At 41.5% G+C, this 25,127-nt stretch overlaps 1 protein-coding gene across 1 annotated transcript in view; it reads right to left on the bottom strand.

Annotated features, from left to right (window-relative positions):
- Positions 1-421: 421 nt before the first annotated feature.
- The window catches only part of CNTNAP2 (contactin associated protein like 2), a 432,568-nt gene continuing 407,862 nt past the window's right edge, over positions 422-25,127 (bottom strand). The window contains exons 15-17 of the mRNA XM_026033686.1: positions 14,743-14,973; positions 2,080-2,151; positions 422-642 (exon numbers count right to left, since the gene is read on the bottom strand). Of these exons, the coding sequence (XP_025889471.1) occupies positions 443-642; positions 2,080-2,151; positions 14,743-14,973 (503 nt within the window). The 3' untranslated portion in view covers positions 422-442. The remainder of the gene's footprint in view (positions 643-2,079; positions 2,152-14,742; positions 14,974-25,127) is intronic.

The following is a 25,127-nucleotide window of genomic DNA, read 5'->3' as shown; positions in this document are numbered from 1 at the left end:
GCAACGCGCTGTCCCCTGCTCTCCAAACAGGACTATCCACATCTTAAGCAGCTTTTAGAAAAAGGTAAAAAATGGGCCCCGCTCCTTGGCACAGGCATCCAGACCCCCTCGAACCTCACACAGAAACAGACAGGTATTACTGGAAACTTTCACCAGTGCCGAAGCTGTAAAGCCGCTCTTTGTTGTAGGTGTTGGGATACAGAAGGGACAATTTGCTGTAAATAAATATTAAAAAGTATTTCTCTTAAATGCTTGCAATATTCTTGATTTTTTTCCTTTTTCTCCAGTCTCAATGTTTGTTTTCCCCCGTGTTGCTTGCTCCTCCTGTTGTGCTGATCTTTTCCCCATACATGTGCTCTAGAGTCTGAAGCCGTGTCCTCTCCTCAGCCCAGCGTCCCCCCCGCGCCCCCGGCCCGGCTGCTGCCCCCGCGTGCCGCCGGGCTCAGATCAGCCATTCCTTTTTGCTCTCGTCGATGGTCTCCGTGAAGTTGGGGTCGTTGTTCATGATGGCTGCGTCGGCGCTCTCGGCCGACTCCGCGCCCTTGGCCTCGTTGGTGTGGTAGGTGCCCTTGTGGCGGAACATGTAGCGGATGAGGAAGACCAGGGTGCAGAGGATGGTGAAGATCACCACAGCGATGACACCTGGGCAAGGGAGAGGAGAAAGAGACGGGAGTAGGGCAGAGAAACACCATGCGCACCGGGGATGGAGGCATCTCCGCATGCTTCCCAAGCGGGGGCCGCACGCATCTACCACAGCCCCACAGCAGCCCCCATCACATTTGTTTCAAAGAGGCACCTTTGGGTCTCCCTGCAATACTCACCTTAGCGCTCAGCCCTCTTCTATAGGGGCACCATGAGTTTTACCCTCTTAGGCATAGGTAAGGATGTGCTAGAATAGCACTTTTCCCTTTTTCTTGGCCCTTCACTCCAAAAGCACATCTCCCAGGTGAAGTTCTTATCAAGTTATCAGCCAATAAATAAATAAATAAAATCTTTCAATTAGCCAGGAATATGCCATACTGCTTTTATTAGCTGATGCGTTTAGGTATGTCTTGAATTTTTAAGGAGTGCAGTTCTGTTCTTGTAGTACTGTAAGGTGCCACGGTAGTAGGGAAAAGTTGGAAGTAGTAACAAAAATACTACTAAAAAATGCACAGGAATGAAGCTAGAGTTAAAAAACAAACTCTGAGTATGGAAACACAGGCCTCTGAGAGGGCCAAGAAGAAGAAAAAAGAATTTCAGCTGGACTGCACATACAACGGTACTCAGTGTTGTTTTGCACAACAATAAAAACAGAAAAAAAAAAAAAAACCCAAACACCAGTGTGTCATTTTATCTGCATATAAAGCTGTTCAAAAAAATAATAGGGTGACTTTGAAAAACAATTTCTGCACCTTTTCAGAATAAGATGCAGTGATATAATTCTGTTCTGAGAGTTATGGTGCAACTCTTGATACTGCAGAAGAGAGCACAGATCACTGCACGTGCACACAAATTTAATCAGGAACTTTATTTCTGAAGATTGTTGGTCAGCAAGTCTTCATTTAAATGCTAATTCAAGGACAATTCTAGAATTAATTAACCTCACCTGGAGAGCTACTTCATTGAATGGGATTAACAGGTGTATAAATTACAGAAGTTGGCCCCCTAGAAAACAAGCTAGGATCACAGTGATTTTTTCTCAAGAGTGCAATAGACTGGGTTTGAAATAGTCATGTTGAAATACTACAGCTGGGAAAGCATCCTGCCTTCTCATAAGAACTAATTATTCTATGACTTGAGTAATTATACCAAGGTAGCTCTCTGCATGGATGCTTAACATGTGCATTATGAATACTAATATTTAGATTTGGTTGAAACTACATCTGAGGAGACAAACTAAAAGTGATTTTTTTTTCCAGAACAATGGAGTTGCATAAATTTCTGAATAGAGTTACATAAACTTCTATTTAACTTTGTTCTGGTGCCGTTTTCCCACAGAGACAGATCTCGGCAAATAGCCTGAACACATTAGGAGCTACAATTCAACCTTCACAATCATATTGGAAAGTATCTTTTAAGAATACACATTTTTCCTACCTCCAATAATGGCCGAGTTTCTGTTAACCCCATCTCCTATAGCTTGACCGTTGTACGGGAAGTCAGCACTGGCTGTAAAGAGGAAATTAAAGATTCATGTCGTGAGAGCAGTGAAACTTCACACAGTAGTTCACAAGTATAACCAACATCCTCAGATACAACTGAAATTGTGAAGAAATAAGAAAAAAAAACTTTCGCAGCTAAGCTGGATGAAGCAGGGCAGGGCTGGAGTAGCATATGGACGGATGCTTTGCTTTTAACCTCCATAACCATCACAGAGGATTTCCAAAGGAAATCTCCCCTACTAAACCTCTCACCTATGTTTGTTTGTAGTGAGCCATAACAAGGAGACACTGCACACACTAAGCAAGTGCAAGGAGTTGTGTGAGTGGTTGTTGTAATCATCCTCTTGTGTCATGGGAAACAAGACATTGATCTTGAAATAGGAAAAGTGTTAAGGGCACTTAATTGGAGACCATTTAAAAATAATCAGGAATACACATATTGACCTAAGAATAATTCAGGACAGCTGTATTTTGCTTTTTCATGCATTTGGTGACATTGTAACACTTCTCCTTGAAGGGCCATCGATACGTTCACTATGCCCCAAAACTGGCTCACGAATTCAACCGGCTTTGTTAGAATGTAGGAAAAATCTTGATAGAGTTTCTTTTGTATCCCAAAGCAGCTGTACAGAAGAATGAATGGCCCGAAAGGAGTTTGTGAGCTAGAGTAACCTCTTATGTGTGTACTTGGGAAAAAGAAAAAAAAAAAAAAGTGAAAGATAAATAAATACCTGGTTCAATACTAGTGTTTTTCCTCCCAAAGAACCTTACTGTTCAGGACTATGAATGTTTCCTATAGAGACATTTTGGCAAAGGGTCTGTAATATTATCCTGACAGCACTAAAGGGGAAGGGCTGGCCACAGGAAAATAAACACTATTTTTAAACTTAGCCCACCTGCTCTTTGGGCAAAATCATAAAGCCAAATGACTCCTTTAAGAGAAGCCTTAGGTGTGCCAAACTGTAAGGAAATTGCTTTCTCCAAATGTAGCCCCAAACAGGGTCCTTGCCACAGAAGCAGGACCATACTCAATACCAAATCCTGCTCCTTCCTTGTATAGTTTTGAGTTGCTCCCATGTTTCTCTGCATAGAAAAATCTTAGGATCCGCAATGGTTACAGTGCTGCCTTCCCTTATAAGGGGAATATTAGGAATATAGGGAAAGCTCTCTTCTTTTTTGAAGGTTGTTTTGAGGACAACAGCACGAGTGGAGTGTGAAGAAATACCTGCATTGTGCATTATCAGTTGTGTAATTCAGACACATGGATTTCTTTCTGACCTTCCTACAGTTCATTCCTCCGCAATATGAGGTAGCTTTGTCAAGAAGACAAATAACAAGATTCTTTTGTTCGTTTGCTATTGAAATTAAGTAATTAAATGAGAAGAGAACAAGTTAAGACAAGCTCACAAAGGGGCCCCAGTAATCCTGATGCTCTAGTAAAAGCAGGGAAAAATCCAGAGTACCAGTCACAGGTTTTAAAATGAAGCCCCTAAGATATTTCAAAGTGACTGATCAGATAAAATGAATATCGTTATTACTGACTCTCACCTTTCATGGGAGTCTGAATCGCAGCGAGTGGTATAATAACCAGCTCGCGTGGCTATGAGACGTGCTGGAAGTACTTGAGGAGTCGCTAATGGGCAAGTGTGTGCCTTCATTTCTCTATCACAGCTGGGAACACCTCTTTCCTGTTCAAATCCTTCCATTATCACTGTGACATTAATTTTAACTACATGTCTCAGCAAGACCTTTCTCAGCGCCTTATACCTCAATAACTTCAAATGATGGCTTGCCCAGAGCAAATAGGTGTTATGGAGCTGCAGTTATTTTATGTAGCTACCCTGCAAAGCCCAAGTAAATTTCTTGCTCACGGGGACAGCAAGTGAATTGTGGATGTAATATAGGTGGGGGTTGGAAGGGTATTGTAGAAGTTCTGGTCTAAATGCAGTGCCTAATTGTTAGCTGGGGCCATTCAGTTTTCCTTTATAACCTGGTCTATTCCGGTTGCTTCAGAACAACAAATTCCCAGCTGCTCTGGAGACTGTACTGGAAAGGTTTCCTTACCTAGGAAGCTCTTTCTGAATCTCTCCCATTTTTTTTTTTCTGAGCAGCTGCCATCTCGTTTGTGTGAATTAAATACAGAGAATAAAGGAGATAACTATTTTCCATAATGAATTAAAAAACTACATATTGGCTCAGAAGGTGCATCACTAGTTCTCTGAAATCATCTGCTTATACAGCTGTAGTCAGAACGCAACAAAGACATTTTTCTTAAACCCACAGCTACTGCAAGGATGTCCTGAACTGTTGTAAGAAACCAAGTACATCTGTGACTTACTCACACTCTATCACTTGGTTCTTTTCCAGAATGCAAGCTGTTTTTTATACCCTTTCTTCCCACAGTAGGTCATTGAACTTGCTTGATCATACTATGATCATCCTTAACTTGACCTATGTTAAAGGACACATCATGCTTTGCTGTCTCTTTCTTTCATGGACTGCTGTTGATAAGGTGATAGCTTCTATAATGGCCACAGAGTAAATCTACAGAGACTAAAACCTGCAGTTTTCCACTCTTTTACTTTCTGTTATTAGGTAAATAGAATTAAAGGGACTTCGCATCACCTATAAGGGTGATAAAGGATCAGCTGCAGAAAAAAAAAATGTGTATTGACCATCATTTTAATTATATTTGAAATTTCACACCACTAGAAAAGTGTGGTAGGAGATCTAATATCATCCTGCACATTAAACTTGGTCACTGACGCAGCCATTGGCAGCACTGCAGGACTCCCTGGATGGAAAGGGGAGATGGGAACGGACAAACACATCTGAGCAGGATCAGACATTTGTGGTGACAGATATGTTTGATTTAGTTGAATGAATGATAGTTGTGGTTCTTTAGATAAAATTTTGCAGCTATCATTTTCAGAGGGAGAATTTTTACTATAGATCTCACATAAGTCTTTCATAAATTCACAAAATGTTTCTGTTAAAGACGAAATGTGGCGCAGAAAAATGGTGTGGGCAGAGAAACCAACAAAACATTATACAGTAAAGGTACTTTGCAGGAAAAGAACAAACTGGGATTCTTCCAGCTAGCAAGCAGCACTGAGATCCTGACTATGAATCACCAGTGCTGAAGGAAATACATCCAGCCCTTGTGAGACAATTCAACATCTACCTAATTTTGAATGCATGAATCAGAAGCCTTAGACTTCTTCTAAGAATAGAGGTCTGTTTCTTTCCACAAATCATGCAGAAAAAACAGCTTCCTAAATTAGACACCACATGACTATTAAGTTAAGACAAATTTTGATTTCATGTAAATGTGAACTAGGGAATCTAGACCTGGTGATCACAAGGTATATAAATGCCTAGCTATCAAGACACTGATTAAAAGCAGAATGGCAAGAGAATAAAATAGAAACAAGTGATAGGTATCATTCATTCTTCCCAATTCTCTTTTAGAGTCATACATCCATGAGGAAAAACTCTGTAATTCATCCCTATGGCGCCTATAAAGACAGCAAGCATTCACTGACACGTTAGGATTTTGAGAAAGCCCTTGAAACAAATCAGTTCATTAATCTATTTCTCCATGGACTGAAACACAGAGGAAAACAATGGCAAGAACTCTCTCAAGTTATATCCACTCCACCTGCCATGTGGGGCTGTACTACCACGTCTGCAAAGTAGAGATTGCTCCTTATTAACTGCTGTAAATAAAGCAACCTTCTTAACGGCTTGGCTCTTGCTAGTGAAAATAAATGGGCAGTCACTGTCACACTGCCCACCCTCCAGAGGCCAGATCAGAAAAGAAATTCAAAGCACACAAATGACCAAGCGGGAGCCAACAATTCCACTACACACTGGTCTGCATCAAAGGTGACCATTGCAACCTGCAGACCCCCGGCTCTTCCTCTGGCTCATCACCCTGTCTGTCCCTACCTCTCCCACCCAATTTTGGCTCCCAACTTGTCCTAACTCCCTCTCAGCAGAGAAATGCAGGACACCCCTGGCCTTGCTCTGGCCACGCATGTCCTCGCTGTGTCAAAGGCTATTCTCAAAACATCCATCCTCATTTAAAAAAAAATAGAAATCTATTTATATTCCTAATCCTCCAAGTTGAAAATGAGAGAGAAGGAAACCTGCCCTGCTTTTTGAGGGATTTAAGAGCAAATTTTATTGGAGGAATGTACTTAGAATCTACTTGAAGTTCCTCTGATATTAGCCTTTCACTTTAAGCTTGCCATTCCCTATTCTGTCTCCAACAATGCAACACATGTGAGACATGAAATTTGATCAAAGTCTACTAATTTCTTCCGTCTTTTGCAACCTTCTTAGGACAAGGGTGGGAGAGGAGTGGGGGTACAAGATCAGAAAAATCTCCATAAACCACAAAAACGTCTTCTAACACATTAGTACTACTTGAGCCTGTTACTTAACCTAAATGATATCAGATATGTTCCATTAGATCATAACCCCTTTGAATAGTTTTATTTTTGTCTAAGTATTTTTCATTGAACTTCAGATGTTTTTACTGCCAATTACACTGGTCAGTGTTGAGGAGAAAAAGGAGAAACACACAGAGATTATGAAAAACATGAGTTTTTCTACTCAAAGCCAGTGTTCTTACATATTCGTTTTCTTCTGAAATCTTTCCAACTGTGTCTTTTTTTTTCCAATTTGAAATGTGTATAAGTTAATAAGGCCACTGGAATGATGGATTAATAGAGCTGTTGTCCTCTGAACAACCCTTTTGCAGCAAACATTTGGAACACTGTGGGGAACTAATGAGGGATTACAGAAGAAACAGGAGTTGGATATTTCAGTTAAAGAAGAACCGTGGGATGAGCAATGAAAATGTAAACAATGAACAAGGACAAGGCTCAGTGGAATTCAGTGAATGCTCTATGTCCAATGCACAAGGACGATGCAAATTTTCACCACTAGACTCCAAAGGCAACAACCTATGCAGTCAAGAAAGTTGTTTCTGAATAGGTAGCTGGGAGCCCCTTCACTTTCCTACTGTAGGTGAATTTTTCTGTACGTACTCTCAGATCGAGAAAGAAATGGAATTTTATGAACTTATGGCTGAAAAGAGAGTACTATTTTCTCTCTTTTGGTCTTAACACACAATTTTCCTGGGAAACAGGCAAAACCTGTACTTTATTAGGAGACTCATCCTTGCATCTTAAGCTTTATATTCAGTGAATTCAAATTTATACTCAGTGAATACCAAACAGGGAATATACTCCTGCAGTTACATTTTTGGCTAGATGATTTTCCCTTGATTCCCCCTTTGTACAATCACTTCCCATTAGCTTTTACTCCTGGTTTGCATAAGCAAGCTATTGTGCAAGGCAGGCAAGACTAAAGCACCTTTTATACTTATTTACTAATGCAGGTACACTGCATAATTTTCTTCAGTATTTCAAGATAAGGGAGCAGATATTTAGAATCAACTCAGGATCCTGCTTAGCAGCAGCTTTAACTTCAGCACTTTCTAACTGAGAAGCACCATTTTCAACATATGCTCAAATGCCCAAACTCCAATTGATTTGCAGCACATTGGAATGCCTACATCCATGAATAATTAAACTCATCTGTTTTATAATTCCTTGCTGTAATGTCTGAATGACACTGTGTCTCCCTATGACTCCAGACAAAAACTGATAATATTAGTCATGCTGGCCTAAGCCATCACTTTCATGAAAGTTTTATGAGCAGGGCTTATATTTCACCTGTTAAGGAAGACAAACACTTCCTTTCATAATTAATGCAGAATATGAAACGCTTTGGTGCTCTCAAAGGAACAGTAGAGTTAAGTGCTGATCAAAGCCTAGCTGTATATAGCTAAACACTGATAATGGACCCGCAGGGAGTAAGCGAGAGAAGCAAAACCACAAAAAAAATATCAAGTCCAATGAACAAGAGAACAACCAGCCTTAAGTAACGAATGAATCTTCCATATGGAAACGGCAAGAGAAGCGGAGGGATCTGTTTTTTGTAGTACACACAAACAATAAATGTAGTGATTCGTCTTACCCTTCACATAGCCTTTGCACTACAGCCCTGCGACCTCATGCACTGTGTGCTATCACTTTGAAAGTTGCTGTTAAATATCTCCCTGTGGCAAAGAGATTTCGCAGTACTACGTCTTGGTATTGATGGTAGGGGGAAGAAATGGCTTTTCCCCTATGTATTTCATAATAAAATTACTATGTAATGAAGAAATTCTCTAGTTCTCCATGCCTGGAAGTTTTTGACAGCTACAATCTATAAGAAAAAACACTGAGCTCTATTCAGGTCATTGAAAGAAAGGATTCAGAAAGCAAGATCAGGTTCTGCACTTTAATATTTATTTTCTTCTTGAACAGGAAAGACTTGAATTGGGGATGAAGATGGAGTTAGACTGGAGAGCTTACATACTTAAATATTTAGCCCAAATTAGAAAAAAAGCTATAATGACTGAACTGGAAAAACCACTTACATCTGGAATCTAAGAACTTTTTAGTCTAGGAAGAGTGTTTGACAGTAGTCACACAAGACCTTCTGACAGCTGAAGGTTTCCTTCCCGTCCCAAATTATTTCTCTAATTTACACCATCCTGATGATCTTAGCTAAGTAATATAGGGAAAAAATACAGTCTTTGCAGATGATGACAATTATTCAGATACAAATTAATATTTCCAGCTTCTTGTCTTTGTGTCAGGTAGCAGCATTAACATTCAAATCACTGCCTGTGAAGCAGCTATAATGCAGGTCTCTCAATCAATGCCAGAGGAATTTATTAGTTTGGCAGCTTGTCAGCTGCCTAATATAAAGCATACAGTGTTAGAAGTTTCACAGTGAAATTATATATTTTTAAAAGACAAGGGAAAGCTGTGCTTAATCATGTGAGGGAACTAGGTAGGACCAAGGGAGGCATTTTATTCTCCATCAAAAGGGACTTACAGTCATTCAAGCACCATCATTAAGTCATTTGAGAAAGATGCACCGATTATGCCAAATTTCAGAGGAAATTTCAGAGACAGATGCTCTTCCTAGTTAGCTGCTTGACTGATATGCGAAGAATAGAAACTTAATTTTTACCACTTACCCTTTTGCCTGCAAAAACCACTCAATGCTTAGAAATCAAGCTATGACATTTTGCTAGACTTAAACCTGTCTGTGATAAAAATGACACCTTCCTTTGAGAAGAATGCAGATCATGAGGCATTATTTATTTTTAATTTTGCTCGCCCCTCGAAGATGACATTTAGGAACAGAAGCCCACATCATGAACAAGAGCTTCTTGTGTCCCTTTCTGCTCTGAACACATTTGCCACTTGATGAAGCCTGGAGCAGAGGAGCTGCTCTCTTGCTGTTCCTGAGAGGAGAGAACCAGCATCAATTCATACAGTAGCACTGATTTTAATCCTTCTTTTGTTGGATCCACCGATGCAAACAAGATATTAAACTCAATGTATGCTAATCCACACTCCTCCAGTGTCTGTGGTCAGAGGAAGACCTTTTGTTCTTGCATCTGTGACCTAAGACAGTTTTGAGGTCTAAATCTCCCCAGCAGAGCAAGTAATGCCTTTGATCCTTTCTGCTCACTGCTCCTTTCTTAAACTCCATGAGACAGAGAACCGTTAACTTAAATGTATCTCCTGAATGGACATACGTTGTTTTGGAGGGCCACTTCTGCAAGTATCTCAAACACCATTGCTCTGCCTAATGAACAGGTACCTACGGGTTGGAGTGAAGCATGGACACCTAACTGTTAGTGTCCAAAAAGAAGGATGATCTCCAACACTGTATTGCTAATACACTAGTGATACCATCGCCAGCTGAGACACTGACTTTTGGTTCCCAAAGATAACTGTTGAACAATTAGGTGGGCATGGACCTTATGGCCCATATTCAGCCCTGCCATGCTTTTCTCCTGTCATCACTTGTTAAAGGAAGACTGATGAATTTGTAACAAAAAAAGGAATTAATTCTTTAGGCAGTTGTCTTGATCGTGAAGACAGCATTGCATGCCTTTATATAGGGCTTTTGTCAGACACAATACATTTTTCAAAGCAGTCTATTGATTCTTAAAAAGCAAGACCTATAAAAATAGAAAGGAGTTTTTAGGGCTTATATTCATTAAGCCAGACAGAACTAGCGTGACTGGAAAAAACACTGCAGACCCATAGCATTTAATCCTACTCTGTTTAATTCTTAACACAACATTAGAGCTAATATAGCCTTAATTAAATCCTATGTTAAACACTCTACATGCCATTCTATTTAAACTCAGAATAAATGTGTTTAACATCTACACAGTGCCATGGCGGGTTAGAAGGATTTGCTAAAGCAGTGTTTGCAGAGTTTTACATATACCCTGCCTTCAGTGGTATCTCTTGTGATTTTATCAAATTCAAAATATGATAGTTTTGAAAGTTGGAATGTATTTTACCTGAAATGAAGAGATACATGAATGTAGAAGGTTTCCTTTATTTATTTATTTGAGAATCTTTTCAAAGTGAAATTGCAATAATAAGCTGCAGAATCTCTACCTCAGGGTGGGGGGGGGGGGACACAACAGTCAAAGACTGAACAATCTCCCCAGTATGTCCAATTCTGAGTGCAAGGGTTTTTTTATGTTTGAGGGTTTAACTACTACAAAAAACATTCATCTATTTTTTTTTATCTTTTGTTTCCTTCCCTATGCACAATGTCAGTTATCCGTGACATACATCTCAGCTAATCTAAATTTAGAGATATATTAAAAAATCTTTAATGGCTAAGCTTTTTTAAAGCTTAAAAGTATGCTGATATAGTTAAAGACATGTAATTGTAACTTATTTTGAAGTATATGCCAGACAGGTAATCCACTGGGTTTAAGCCATATGAAAGGCAGGACAAGTCGTTTCTATAAAACAATGCCATTGTTCACACTCTTTTTTCCCCAGTTGCTACATTTCTTTTGATATAACCAAGGCAAACTGGATTGTCTCACATGAGCTAACCCAATGGATTTGGGAGAAAAAACACAGGAAGGGAAGGGAACTACGTTGTTAATCAGCCTGTTTTCAGGTACCGCTTTTTTTTTTTTTCTCCCCAAAGCATCAAAACGTCACATTCTTGCAAAGAATGACTTGTTGGATTCTGGTGCTTCATCACTACCAAGAAAGCATCACCACGGCAACAGGGAAAGGCTACACATTCCCAAAATACTTCCAAGCAGACCACGGGCCTGGTTTAAGATAACGCTGCTGCAGCATGGCAGAGGGCCAGCAGGGGCGGAGGAGGAAAGCAGGCAGCTTTCTAACAATGAGAAAAAGAATTTAAAGAGAATGGAGAAATACCAATACTGTAGAGCTGAAACATATGCTATTTCCAGGCTAAAATGTAGAAGGAGAGGGACAATGAACTGAGTATTTATTCATGCCGGGAATCCGTCAGCAAGCTTCTCCTCACTGAAATCCTGAGCTTGACTGCAAGAGTCACTGGCAAATGACTGACTGATGTATACCTTTATGATTTATCCCTTAGCCTCTTTATAGGCATCCAAAATGTTTTGCAGCCAGCAAGAAGCATCCATATGGTAACCGCAGAAGAGCATTTAAAGCAAATATTTCATGTAGGTCACCTGTCAGGCAGAACTTGGTTAGCATCTCCTGGTGATTACTCATCATCTGATCCAGTGTTATAATTTAAAGGTGAAAGGGTCATTATATTTGTCTTCCAGTGTAGTTGTCCTAGTTAGCCACTTATCTTTGATCCTCTCCTACAGCATCTTTCAATCCTCAAAGCTCAATGTGACAGGTTTTGAGAAACAAAGCTATAAATCTACACTTAACCCCAAATATGAATCAGGAGAAGCTCAGAGTATGTGACAGAATGAAACTTAAACCATATGATACTTGCCAGACAAGGTTCATACAGGATTCATAGAGGATATTTTTTCTCTTCATTTCCCGACCTCTATTGTTATGCTTTGTTAAATCTATTTAAAATGAAACAGGTGCTATGATAATAAAAAAATACAGAAAAGTGCATGTATGAAATGACAAACAGTAACTGCTGTTTTCATAGCCATGTTCTTTAAAACCATTGCTTTGTGAAAGAATGAGTGTGAATGTTTCATGGGTTTTGCTTTAGCAGAATCACAGGCATTTCTGTGAGTTACAATAGAGCTCACTGTCTTTGCCCCTCTGGCCAGTTCAGCAGAGGAGGAAAATCACAGTAAGAGCACTATGAATATGCCAGTTCTAGAACCACTGGGAATCTATTTATTAGTCCAGTTTTTCATTTTCTCTTTTCACACACTTTGTTAGAAAGCCTCTTAATAAGGTTTGGGAAACACATAAAAAGAACTTTGAGTGCAAAATACCAACTTGCTGATGTGAAATGACACCAAAATAACACATTCATTCACCAGTCATCAAGATCGTCTGTGTGTGAGGCCAAGGTTATGCCATCTATAGTATATACTTTTTCTGAGACAGAAACAGAGCCAGCTGTGTCTGATCACCAAGATATTTGTACAAAGACTGAGTTGTTCTTAGTTGATAGATAGAAGGGGTTGCTGTGACCACCTTGTTCTTTCTATTGTGGAAATATAACTGCAGACTTGTGAATTAAAGTTTCTACCTGGTTTGAAAGTCTTAAAGTGCTCAAATACAATTAGACATGCTTTCACTCCTGCCCCTGTGAAATAACACCCCATTGCTGTGAAATTTCATTCCACTCCAACCAGACCTGACTTGTTCAGGGCACAGAAGTTCCTTAGCAGAAAACCACGAAGTGGGATGACCTACTCGACTCAGCGTGGCTTCCAGAAGGAGACTGAGCAACCCTGAGCAACAGATACAAGAGGAGCACCACAGGCTGGGGCAAACAGGACCTCCCTTCACTACACCTGACCTATCAGCAACAGCTTGACTGTCTAACATAAATCCAGTTGTAGCCTGGCTTGCAAATGTGCTTCTACAGAAAAAGAAACACGGGATATAACCTTCAGGCACAAACTGACACGAAAATTCCAGATAGAAAAAAAACAAAAGGATCAGACAGATTACTGATGAAAAAAATTCAGGTGGGAGATTGCATGTTATAAACGAGGAAGAGATGCACTGAAATCTTACAAAGAGATGGCTGCAAGGAGGTAATGAAAGCTTTTACAATATGGTATTGCTTGTACAACATCTACACTTGGGATTCTCAGCCCTCAAACATCTCCCTTCTTCTTGTAAACATCTGTCCCATTTCCCAATTAAAGAGCTAGAAGGTAACTCTGTAAGGAATTGCTTGGTATTGCTTGACTTTGGGAGGAAATAAATGTATAACTTCAGCATATGTTTTTAAGACACACATATATGTGTCCTGCTATCTTACCAAGATTGACAGAAAGATACATCCTCAAATACCTTGGACAAAAAACAATTAGAAGCAAGCCATGACAGATTCAGTTTTCCTTCTAATTTACACCAGTAAAAATGAAAGCAGAATCTGGCCACAACCTGATACAGGTGTGAACTTCCACCTCATTATATAAACCTGAAGGGAACAGAATTTTTTTTTTGAAGTATCTGAATTACAAGGAGCAAGATTTAAAAAAAAAAACCCATATTCAAAAGTAAGGAGTATTATATACTATCAAAGACTGTCAGTCACAAAACTGTATGAGAATGCTAGGATCAGCACATCATTTTTGCTTTTCATTTTCGACATGAGTTGGATGTGCTTGTTCTTAATGGCATTTCTCATTAAACATGGCCTAAGGAAAGCAGACATTTCAAGCATGGAAAAACAAATCAGCAGTTTATAAACACATTTATGCTTAAAAATAGAGTGTATATATACTTCTGAATGAGGCTGAGTAGAATATTTTCACTTATTAGGAATCCAAAATAAGAAATGCTACCGTAAGCAACACTTTCATCCATACCAGTAGCCCTCACTTGCACGGCTACAAAGAAAGTACTATCACACCAGCGAGGTCCAAAATGAAGATTCAATTAGTGTAAAACTAAGGCAAATTATAAACAAACTAGAATGCTGAAATTCCCTGACACTAAACTAAACTCTCCTAAGATTTAATATCTTCCTAATGCCTCAAGCCTGAAAACTTGTTGTGATAGGTAACAATGTGCCAGAGAAGCAGGATACAAGGGACTATAAACTTGAAGCTTTGCTGTCTACCCTATTTAAAATGTGGAGGCAGCAAACAAACTTGCACATATTTTTTTGAAAATAATATGTTTAAAATGCAAATACACCATGAACTCCGAACACAAATGAACTGAACTCTAATGTGAAGGTACTAGAAGGAGCTAAATAGATTAGTGCTGCCTGTTGCTACAACAAGGTTACATTGCTCCACAGACTTAACTGTGATTAAAAACATGTAGAAGTATGCATGTAGAAGTAGCAGAAATTCTCCTGTACTGCAGTTTTGTATTTCATGTTGTGAAATTGTGGTAATTGTGGTAATTGTGGTAATTGTGGTAATTGTCCTACAATAGTCAATAAATTGCCTCACTGTAATCATTTTTCCTTTGAGGGGAGGGCAGATATATCTCTTTCCTGCACTCATGTCGAGCGGCCCCAGACTCACCCGAATCTAAGTGCCACGGGTCTGTAGCGGCCGACATGGGTGGGATTGTCAAGGGGGACGCGCCGCAGTTGGACTCCACTAGCTCTCCTTGGATGTGCACGTGAGAGGAGATGTTGGTAGGCCTCAGAGCTGCTTTGAGTGGAGCGATCTGGTTGAACTGTACTCTGGAGAGGCAGCCAGTGAATCCCGGTGTGTTGTATTTATAGATATCTTGATCGATCTTGCCAATTTCTGTTGAAAAATTAGAAAGAAAAGATTAATCAATACAATTCTCTGCCTGAAAAAGCACTGCACATAATTTCCTGAGCTGAATTCCAAAATCGCTCTCAAGGGTCTGAGCACATTTCAGACCCTGCCAGGTTTCTTCACATTTCATTTCAGATTTAAGCTGGAAACCTTCAGGCTTTGATGGGACTCCGTTTCACTGCTATACTGTCATTAGAAAGCAAGGCTTGGAAAGAAGTGTGAAAGATCAGGAAAATCTCTTCTCTAAGAAGTGACAAAGGAGAATTTATAGGGACAATCCTTGTCAACATACCTATTTCCCATATGGAACAACTTCCATGATGTACTCATTCATTCGGACCCTTCTCCCTGCAGCTCCCTCCCTCTTTCTTCCTATTTCTTCACTAAAAAGATGAAGCCCATGATGGAAAAGCAGTCTCTCTCCCTCCCTCCAGTTTCTTTCTACTGGTAATGCAGCAGAGTGGCACAAAGAAGGAGATAGCAAAGGCTCTGCACTTCTCTTATACATTGAGGCTCATGAGCATGCCGTCCCTCTCCTTCACATCAGAGGATATGACATTCATGAGCATTTTAGATGTCAGGCATCATACCGCAAGAGTTCTTGTTGTCTGTTAATATGCAATGGATAGATAGATAGATAGATAAGATCCTCCACCAAATCCAAGCAGCTTGCCTTCTTTTTAAAGAAACTAGCTAAAGTAATCTCCAGAAGAGAAACCAGAGAAATGCAGCACACATTCTCACTACAGGGGAATTTGCAGGTCCTTCACAGCTGGTTTACTCCTCCAGGGACATGAGATGGCATTATATACTCTTCCCAGCATGCACCGCTTCAGACACAAAATCTTGGCTTTCAGGACCAACTGGCTACATCAGAGAGGAGCATTTCAAAGCAGTGCTACAGCATCAAACTGAATATTCGCACTGCGGTTAGGAAGTCAAGTTCCTTTCCTCCGTGACAGTAAACACACATGAATCACAGCAGCATCATATCCATGCTGGGCTGCAGGATCCGACTCCAGAGCCTTGGACAGCATCGTGTGCTTCTGCTCTGTTTTCCTTTCCTCAGGTTCTCCCAAGAGAGGTAGAAGGAGAAAGTGGAGAAGAGATTTATTGCAAGTGTTGGGCAAGTGCTGGCAGCCAAAGCACACTTGGGTTTCAGTTTTACTATGCAAAATTCAAGTAGAAATTATTACCAAGTGTGTTAGTGTGTATTAGCAAAGCACACTAAGTCATACAGATAAGTCAGTTCTAACCAACCTGGGATCAGTTATTTATTAGAGGCAAGGAGGTTGGGACTTCCGAGTGAGCTTCCTAATATCTGCCATGGTTCACAGTGCCCTAAGGGCAATCCCTAAGAGCAATAAGGGTTCTACCTCAGAGATATGGACGTGGAGTTTCAAGGCTGTAAACCAGGCAAAGTATTTCAAATAAGGTTTGTATTTGGGATTTACACAGTAAACACAATTATGCGTCGGCATGACAGGAGGAATTAACAGGGTGAGAGCTGCAAAAAAGGAAGATGCATAATCTGAAAGTTATCTACATGAAATCCTTATGTGAGTCACTCTCCAGGATTTGTTCCATCCTCCCCAGTTCCCCTTCTCCTGCCCATTTGGCAATGTCCCCTTCCCTTGCTCGTGCTGCCTTCATCAGTGTGGCACCTCCATTTCACAGGCTGTCGGCGAGCAGCGACTGCCACCTGTGACAGAGCGCAAACATGCTCTGGACTCGGCTGGAGACTACATTAAACTCATTTAAATCATGGCATTAGACACATGGTCTTTCATCCAGCCTGCTCCCTCTCAGAAAAGTGGCTTGAATGAACAATTAGCATCTTCCTAAATTCAATACTGAAATAAGTATATTCATCTATACATGCACATTTTCCTTATTTAGTCTACAGAAGCTGCAGAGAAGCATTTGTGCATTTGAATGCTACTTGTAAACCCTAAGACTCAGGGACGGGGAAGATTCATACCTGTCTGCAATATTCACTGTTTTCTATTACAATACAATATTCATGGTATACACAAATGAATCCATCCAATGTTTAGAAGTGTTCATCACCTAACTAACAGAAAAAAATAAGCACTAACTGCTTTTATTAAGAGCTTAGTGATAACCCTTTATTCATCTTTACTTAGATTTGGTGGAACTTCACCCAGTAATGCTAATAGCTTCCCACCAAATCCTCAGTGGCAATAACAAATACCCTGAGTACAACTGTGCTACTCGAGCAGCTCCAGCACTGCTCATCTCTAACACACTGAACAGTAACAGATGGATATTAGCTCCTGTAAGAAAGGAAGGAAATAACAAAAATAACGAGCTTTATTCAAGGTGTCTTACCAACATTTTTAAAAACATTCCACAAATGACAGCTATGTAATGTCACCTCAAGGAAATTTGTGATGGGCTTCATCAACACTATCACAAGATGGATCAAGGGAATGTTTTGTGTGGTAGCTGTGAACAAGTCCCTTCCCCTGCAAGTCCCGTGGGGCTCTGCACACTGATATTCTCTGATGTTATTATTATATTTTGCCTCCATGTGTACTTGAGCCTGCTATGAACCTGTCCTTGGGGATCTCAATGATTGCATAATGAAATATGCCTTTGGTGTCAGGACTAAAATTCAATTTTCCCTCTACAGCAAGAGGGGGAAAAAAAAAAAAAAAAAAAAGATGAATGTCACATTATTTAAAATACATGGAAATATACACTGCAGCTGTTTTCCTTTGTTTTAATTTTCAGCACATAAGCTAGTGTAAAGCCAAGTAAACTAATATTACTAGTGTTATTGCGGCATCAGAAGTGATCAGTTGGGATGCAGTAGTCTTTTTTTGGCATCCTACCTCCCCACAAGCATCTCTGCATCCAATGAAAGACTTAAAAACACCACACTCAAAGGCTGATTTTCACTTCTGTTTTTAACTGTTCAATCCCTTGACCACATAATCAACCAATCTGAGTTGAAGACCATGAGTACAAACCAAAGGCCATTCTATTAAATCCATTTTAGCACAGACTGACTTTAATGTACAAAAATTAACACCGAACATTTTCAGAATAACTACACAACTGCCTACTTCAGATTAATTAACATTTAAAAAATGGATTAACACATATTACACTAAGAACTTCATAGCTGTTGCCACATTTTTTGTGTGCTACAATTTACTGAAATTAGATTTAACATCAATTATGTCTTATTTATGCTTTTTTTAGGCAAGAAAAAAAGCTACTGGAATTGAATTCTCATTTACCAGTTTTGATTTCAGGGCTTATTTTCCACAGCTGTGACAGAAATATTCCACATATTGATGATTTCTCAATTGAAAATTATGCCTTACTGCTGAAGTAGGTTTTTTTCCATCTGGGTGAAAAAATGCAAAGTACAGTTGTTTTTCCTGAGCATGCAAATGACACAGGGTACCATTAATTAATGTGTGCAACAGGTTGAAATTCATTATCCTAGGGATCCCGAAAAATAACAAGCAAAAATACATTGCATATTAATTGGATCCAAGTATCACAGAACAGTTGAGGTTGGAAGGGAGCCATAGAGACCACCTAGTCCAACTCTCCTGCTCCAGCAGGGACACCCAGAGCATGCGGAACAGGGTGGCATCTAGGCAGGTTGGGAAGACCTCCAGGGAAGGAGACTCTACAATCTCTCTGGGCAGCCTGTCCCAGTAATAATGATAATAATCACATAAGTAATAATCATATAAGTAGCACACAGAAATCCTGATAAGTCTATACTTATCAGTCAGGTAAGCTGCTTTTAACTTTGCTGTGATATCTGAAGATGTAGAATTGCGACTCCTGCCCAGGTACTATTACAAAGTCAAACAATTTGGTTCAGATTATCATCAAAGCCGACCCAGTTTGTGCACACCTGACGTGTACAAGCAGACATGTGCCAAAAATAGGAACCGCTTCTGTTCATTTCTTCCCTCTCCTCTCTATTTTCCATGTTTACCTGTGAAACACCTATCTATAGAGTAGCTGAAAGGGCTGCAGGACCTCTGTGGACAAAAAGCCAGGACGTTTCTCATAGCATCGCCCTGCTCAGTTCTAGCACTTACATTTTGGATGGGTTTCTAGCATCACTGAGAAAGCCTAGAGAAAAATGGCAGCCTGATTAAACACAAACAAGTGACATGTGCTGGACCTAGAGCACTCAACAGGTTTTGGATAGACCAAACTGTAATGCTTTCTATTTATGTAAAATTCTCCATGTGAGGATCATAGAGGAATCACACATACAATGAGCTGTAGCAAATAAATAAAACCCAGGACAATATTGTGCCATACCACTTTAACCTTTCTGAAAGACAGCCATGGCCTCTAAATTCAGAAAGAGGGAGAGGAGAAAGATCCAGCTGTTACTGAGGAAGGAAATACCCTCACTGCAGGAAAATACTCTTTGTAGACTACTATAACATTTTATGAAGTATATATGCTGAACATTTACTCAAGTTACTTTAAATAGATGCATTTTTTTCCTTCAAAATTCAACAGGCATTTTTTTCCTTCAAAGCACTCTGAAATGTCGATCAATACAGAAAGTTATAATAAATTCTGAATCCTACATCATATTCAATACATTCAGAGGGAGGATGAAGCCACCCATACAAAATTTGTTCTATTAGAAACTAGAACTCGAAGTAGTTTGTGCGTATAAACAACAATTTCATGTAATAAATATTCTGTTAAAAAATTCCCTTGGGAGTTTTGTAGCGATGTCCTTCATAGCTGAAAGCTGCCATGTCTAAGGTTACTTCTAGCACAGCAAGATTCTCTGTGAATTTTACAGGCATCTAGCATTCTTTCTTTTTGATGGCTGTGAAAGCTCTGTCCAAAGTAGTACATAGTGAGAAAAGGGCAAGAAAAGCAATATATACTGCACTGATTTTGGTTGTGACAGAGGATGCCTTTTATGTCATTGGCATAATCACAACTCTTTCAGTTCAGTTTTACTAAATGCTGTGTTTTACACATCTAAAACAAGACAGCATTTGAATTTTGCTTTCAGAGATGGTGAAAAACCATGTTGTTGGGTTTTATTTCAACAATCTATTTAAATGTGCCCAGTTACAAGGAGAAACATAAGTTTAGCTTAACAATCCTGGAAATACAGTAGCCACATCAATAATATTTTTCTGTGGCAAAACCATACATATCCTATTCCTTGCTAGAAATTGCCAGGGTGCTCTTCTATTTAAGAAAGCCTCCGCTCAGTGGGTAGAAAGAGGTAATCCATTATAAATCTTTATAACCCTTCATCTAGCTGTACTAAATTGAGCCTGGAACTGATCTCTCTGGAACACTATAATAGACTGCACAGGTGAATTCATTGATTCAATTAGATGAACCACTAATTGCTTTCGGGTCAGCCCTGGCAATAGATTTTCCTCTTCGAAATAAAGCATCCTGTGTTCCCTTGTCCCAGGTACTCAGAGCGGTATCTCCTTACATTGCCCCTGCTCCAAGATCAGCACAACAGGCATCTTCAGCAGCTCCGTGTTACTGTATCGGGCTCGGCACAATAGAAAGCAGCTTAAAGGCCTGGGAGGAAGCTATTGATTTCCACAAGTCCGAATCCCCCGAGGCAGCCAAAGAGCCTCCTCTCACTCGCAGTATCCGATGCCTAGCGCAGCGGCAAACCCCGGCACAGGCCCTTGAGGACTGGCACGGTGTGCGTCACTGTCACACACTTGCGGAACACACCTGGGGAGGCGGGCGCCTGATGGAGCAGAGTCCCAGGGCTCCAAAGCGCCTGCTGAGGGTTGTTAACCACCCGGCTGGTCTGACAGTGGTAAGCAGAGGGGAAGCTACGTCCCGACGCTTCACCGAGGTCTTCCAACAAATGTCCTGAAGTGCTTGTACCTCAAGCACCTGATCAAACACCTCTTTACACACTGGTGATTCTTCTCACTGCCTCAGAAATTGCTTTCTATAAAATATATGCAGAAATTGCATAATACTAAATTATATGAATAATTTGTGCTATATCAGCTATTCTGAATATCCACAATGTGAAACCGAGAAGCTAAAACACCAGGAAGGGGTTTAATGAAGCTGCAGCAGTGAAATGGCAGGGATCTGTGGGCAGGTATGAGCCCCGAGCTGAATTAAGGTGCAGACCTACCACTGTCCTCACACTTCCCTCAGCTTTAATATCAGCTCCCGATTAAACTTCAACCAGCAGTACAGACCGAATACAAAACAACAGGAACTTATTTGGGCCGTTCCTCAAAGCAGAGTTAGTGCGTCCTGCTCTTGAAACACACACAGGACAAGATGCTTGTCCGGGAGGGGAGGGCTATGGGAAGGTGGATGCAAGCAAGCACCATGGAGAGAACCCTTTCCCTTACAAAGGGGTACAGCTTGGACAGAAGAGTTTTGCTTCCACAGTGTCTGTACAGCCTGACAAACTTGGTGACCGTGGCCTGAAATACTGAGAGGACTTCATTTGTGGTGCATTAAACTCGTGTCCCAGAAACCCTAATGAAACGATATTAGCAGGGCAGTCCCAACCAGACCGGTTGGGCAGCTGCAGTATATAATGCTAGGATGAACTAGGGAGTATTAACTGACAATACAAAGTTTTTAATAACTGGAAGCCTGACAAATGAAGCCTGGCAATAACAGTAGCCACGACTCCTTCAAAAGAACAAATATTTTATTCACCATTTGCTACCGTCTCACTGTGGAACCTCCAGCCGGTTGTATCAGATGTTCAAATACTTACAGCAATCTCTCCCCTCTCTGCTGGCAGGGCATGGAGAATTCCTCCAGCATCTACCTGGAATGGCATTACGCCTATTTCACTTTAAATGATTTGAGATATACATTAAAAAAAAAATGGTGGGCATTACTTTTAAATAACAATTAAAAAAAAAAATCCAACAGATATCTCTGGACTTTGGAAAAGTCACCGAGCCCAAGTGATGGGGGTGGAAAGAGACACACGTCTGTCTTATCCTCTATAGCCAAGTGTGAATGGCACTACCATCTCTTCACAAATCTGCATTGCATTTTAATTCTCTTCTAACGGTCTAACCTGGAATCAGAGACAAAGAACACCTCAGCTTGCTGTTAAAGCAGGAGAGCTACGCGTACAGAAAGCTAAAAAGAAGAGATCCACCTAAATGAGGGCCTGAAGTGACAGCAAAGGGCACTCACGTGCTCATGTCATTCTGCCAGGCTCTACCTCTTACCTTGAACACAACCCACTGGAAGGATATTGAAAATCTTTTGACTGATAAAAGAAATATCTAGTGACTTACCTCAAGATGCAAAAATCAGCAGTTTTAAAGGTTAAAAAAAAAAAAAAAGCCTAAAAAGAATCTTTTTTTTTTCCCTACCCTATCCTCCACCTCCCTCACTTAATACAAAAGCAAAGCTGGAGGACAGAAGGAGGGCATCCCCCACCGCAAAGAATGAAGCATTTCGGCTGTTTTCCCCTCTGTAGATATATCTCCTCTCGGAGTGGAGCGAGGGGAGGGGGATGGATAAGGATAGGGAATTAGCCGATTTTCTGTTCAAACCTAAACGACTGACAAAGTACCTGAGTCTTTATCACCACTGCTACTGCTGTCAAAAAATAAGAGTCGTTACTGCAGACAAAGGAGCCTCAGAATTGGGAGGGACAGGGCGTTTCAGCAGGATTTATCCGCTCCCTGTAAAATAAAGCTCATGATAAATAATCTACCCAGGCTTTCATAAGCCTCAGGGCTGAACATAAACACAACATATAGGAAGAGCATTACAGTGCAAAACCAATACGTAGCCTCGTTTCCTATGGCTTGTCTAAAATAAAGCACACAAGCGTAATGCTTTTATGCTTTATGGAGGCTGCCTGTAATGGAACTCAGCAAATGCTTTTCAGGCCAGGAAATAAATAAAAAAATAAATAATCAAACAAGATTCTTGTAATGCATCTTGGACAAATTCCAGTGCATTTAGTTATATTGGGTATTTGTTAAAAACTAAGTATATCAGCTAATTATATTAAAATAATATAATTTTAGGCTGAGTAACACTTCTGTGGTTTAACTGGTGTCCTTGTATGACTGTTTGCAAATGCCTCTCATATTATGCTGTAGGTTGTATACCTCAACAAAAGTTGCAGTCTCATCAGAAAAGTAGATAGGTGGAAACTGGCTTTCTTGTCTCCCTCCCTTGCTTCTTTTATTGACTCACTTCAAAACAGGGACAAAGTTAGAATAGCCGTTTGAAGCAGCCATTTCATACAAATGAAAACTGAAAAAAAACATTTTCCAGCAAGTTTTTCCTTTTTTATTTTTTAAGTATATAACATGTCTGCCTTGCATTACCCTTCTGTATTCTTAAATATTTTTTAAAGATCAAATATCTAAAAACCATTTGCCAAGACAATACTTTTAAGGATGCTCGTACCATCAAGATAAAACTTTTCCATCAGTACCACTGAACTTTTTTTTTTTTTTTTTTTTTTTTAAATTAGAAAGAAATCCATGGCTCTTGCGCTACAATGTCTGATTTCTATTCAACTTGCGTCACAAAACAAAATTTCTTTTGGAATTGACATTCTTTCCCAAGAGGCAGATGCACTGGAAACGTGCACATAACCTAATTCCCAAGCACTGGAAACTGAAGTCAGTCATCAAAAGCCTGAAGAAAAAGAGAAGCCAAATCCCAGCAAAGATGAGAACACTGAGACTTCGCTGATGCAAAGGAAACTCAAGACTTTTGATTTTTTTTTTTCTTTGTTACATATATGTAAAGACGAACAGGGGATCAAGGAAAGCGAAGTGGGCTTGATGCGCTGCCAGGCGGGGGGAACAACGGGGGAGGAGGGCGTCTGGGACGGTCCTTTGCACCTCCTTAAACGGGATGCGCCAGCCTGAAGCCTTCCCCTGGCCTCAGGCCAAACGGCCCCGACGGAAAGGGCAAAGGGGCCCCTCTTGATCACCCGACCCCGAGCGAGCGCCGCTCCCGGGCAGCGCGGGCTCCGCTCCGCACCGCGCTCCGTACCGCGCTCCGCTCTACACTGCGCTCCGCACCGCGCTCCGCACCGCGCTCCGCTCCGCGCTCCGCACCGCGCTCCGCTCCGCGCTCCGCTCCGCGCTCCGCTCCGCGCTCCCGCTCCGCGCTCCGCACCGCGCTCCCGCTCCGCGCTCCGCTCTACACTGCGCTCCGCACCGCGCTCCGCTCTGCGCTCCCGCTCCGCGCTCCCGCTCCCCGCTCCCCGCTCCCCGCTCCCGCTCCCCGCTCCCGCTCCGCGCTCCGGCTCCTCGCGAGCAGCCAGGTCCCCCCGGCTGCCCCAGCAAACACCTCACGCGGAGCGGAGCGGGACCAGGCTGCAACAATAACTCTACGGACACCTATAAGGCATCTCTATAACGTATGAATGAAACACTGGCACTAGAGCGTGTCATGCCACCTACAGGATAGAGACGTATTTAAACAGCACGTTAAGCCAGTTCAAGACTGATAGAGACAAGAAATACTACAATTTGCTTTTTTTTCTCCCCCCTTCTGTTTTGCATTAGGTAAGGCTTCAAGCATCCAGTTTCACATCAACTGGGGCAGAAAGCGGGCATGCCCGACAATAAATAAATAAATGACAACTATAATATAAAAATATTGGAAAGCAATCAAGGAAACACCCAACCAACCTTACAGGTGGGCCGAAGCACCGGCGGGCCACGGGGACCAGCTCGTCCCTTCGCCCCGCTGCGGCCCCCCCGGCCCAGCCAAGCGCCCGACCCGCCCGCACGGAGCCCGCTTTGCGGGGGGCGGTGGGGCCACCCTGCCCGGCCCCAGCCCCGGCCTCGTGCCCCGTGCCCGTCCCTGTGCCCCGCGCCCACCTCTGCGCAGAGACCAGGCGCCAGCTCATCACAGCAGTGGGGGCAGCGATGTCCCCGCGCGCGCCTCTCCCGTCCCGCCCGCCGCACCTGCCGTTTTTATCGCGTCTTTTTTCCTTCCCTTCTCCCCGTTCCTTCCTCCCCTTCCGGCCCTCCCCTGCGCGCGGGGGCGTCGCTGCCGCGGAGCTGCCTCCTGCAGCGAGCGCGGGGGCGGAGAAGCGGGTCCCGGCCGTGGGGCGGGGAAGGGGGTCCCGGCCGTGGGGCGGGGAAGGGGGT

The sequence above is a fragment of the Nothoprocta perdicaria genome, unplaced genomic scaffold, assembly GCF_003342845.1.
Source record: "Nothoprocta perdicaria isolate Ctin4 unplaced genomic scaffold, notPer1 scaffold_131, whole genome shotgun sequence".
In the NCBI taxonomy this organism is placed as follows: Eukaryota; Metazoa; Chordata; class Aves; order Tinamiformes; family Tinamidae; genus Nothoprocta; species Nothoprocta perdicaria.
The sequence above is the reverse complement of the archived record's forward strand: the minus strand, read 5'-3'. Positions and strand labels throughout refer to the sequence as shown.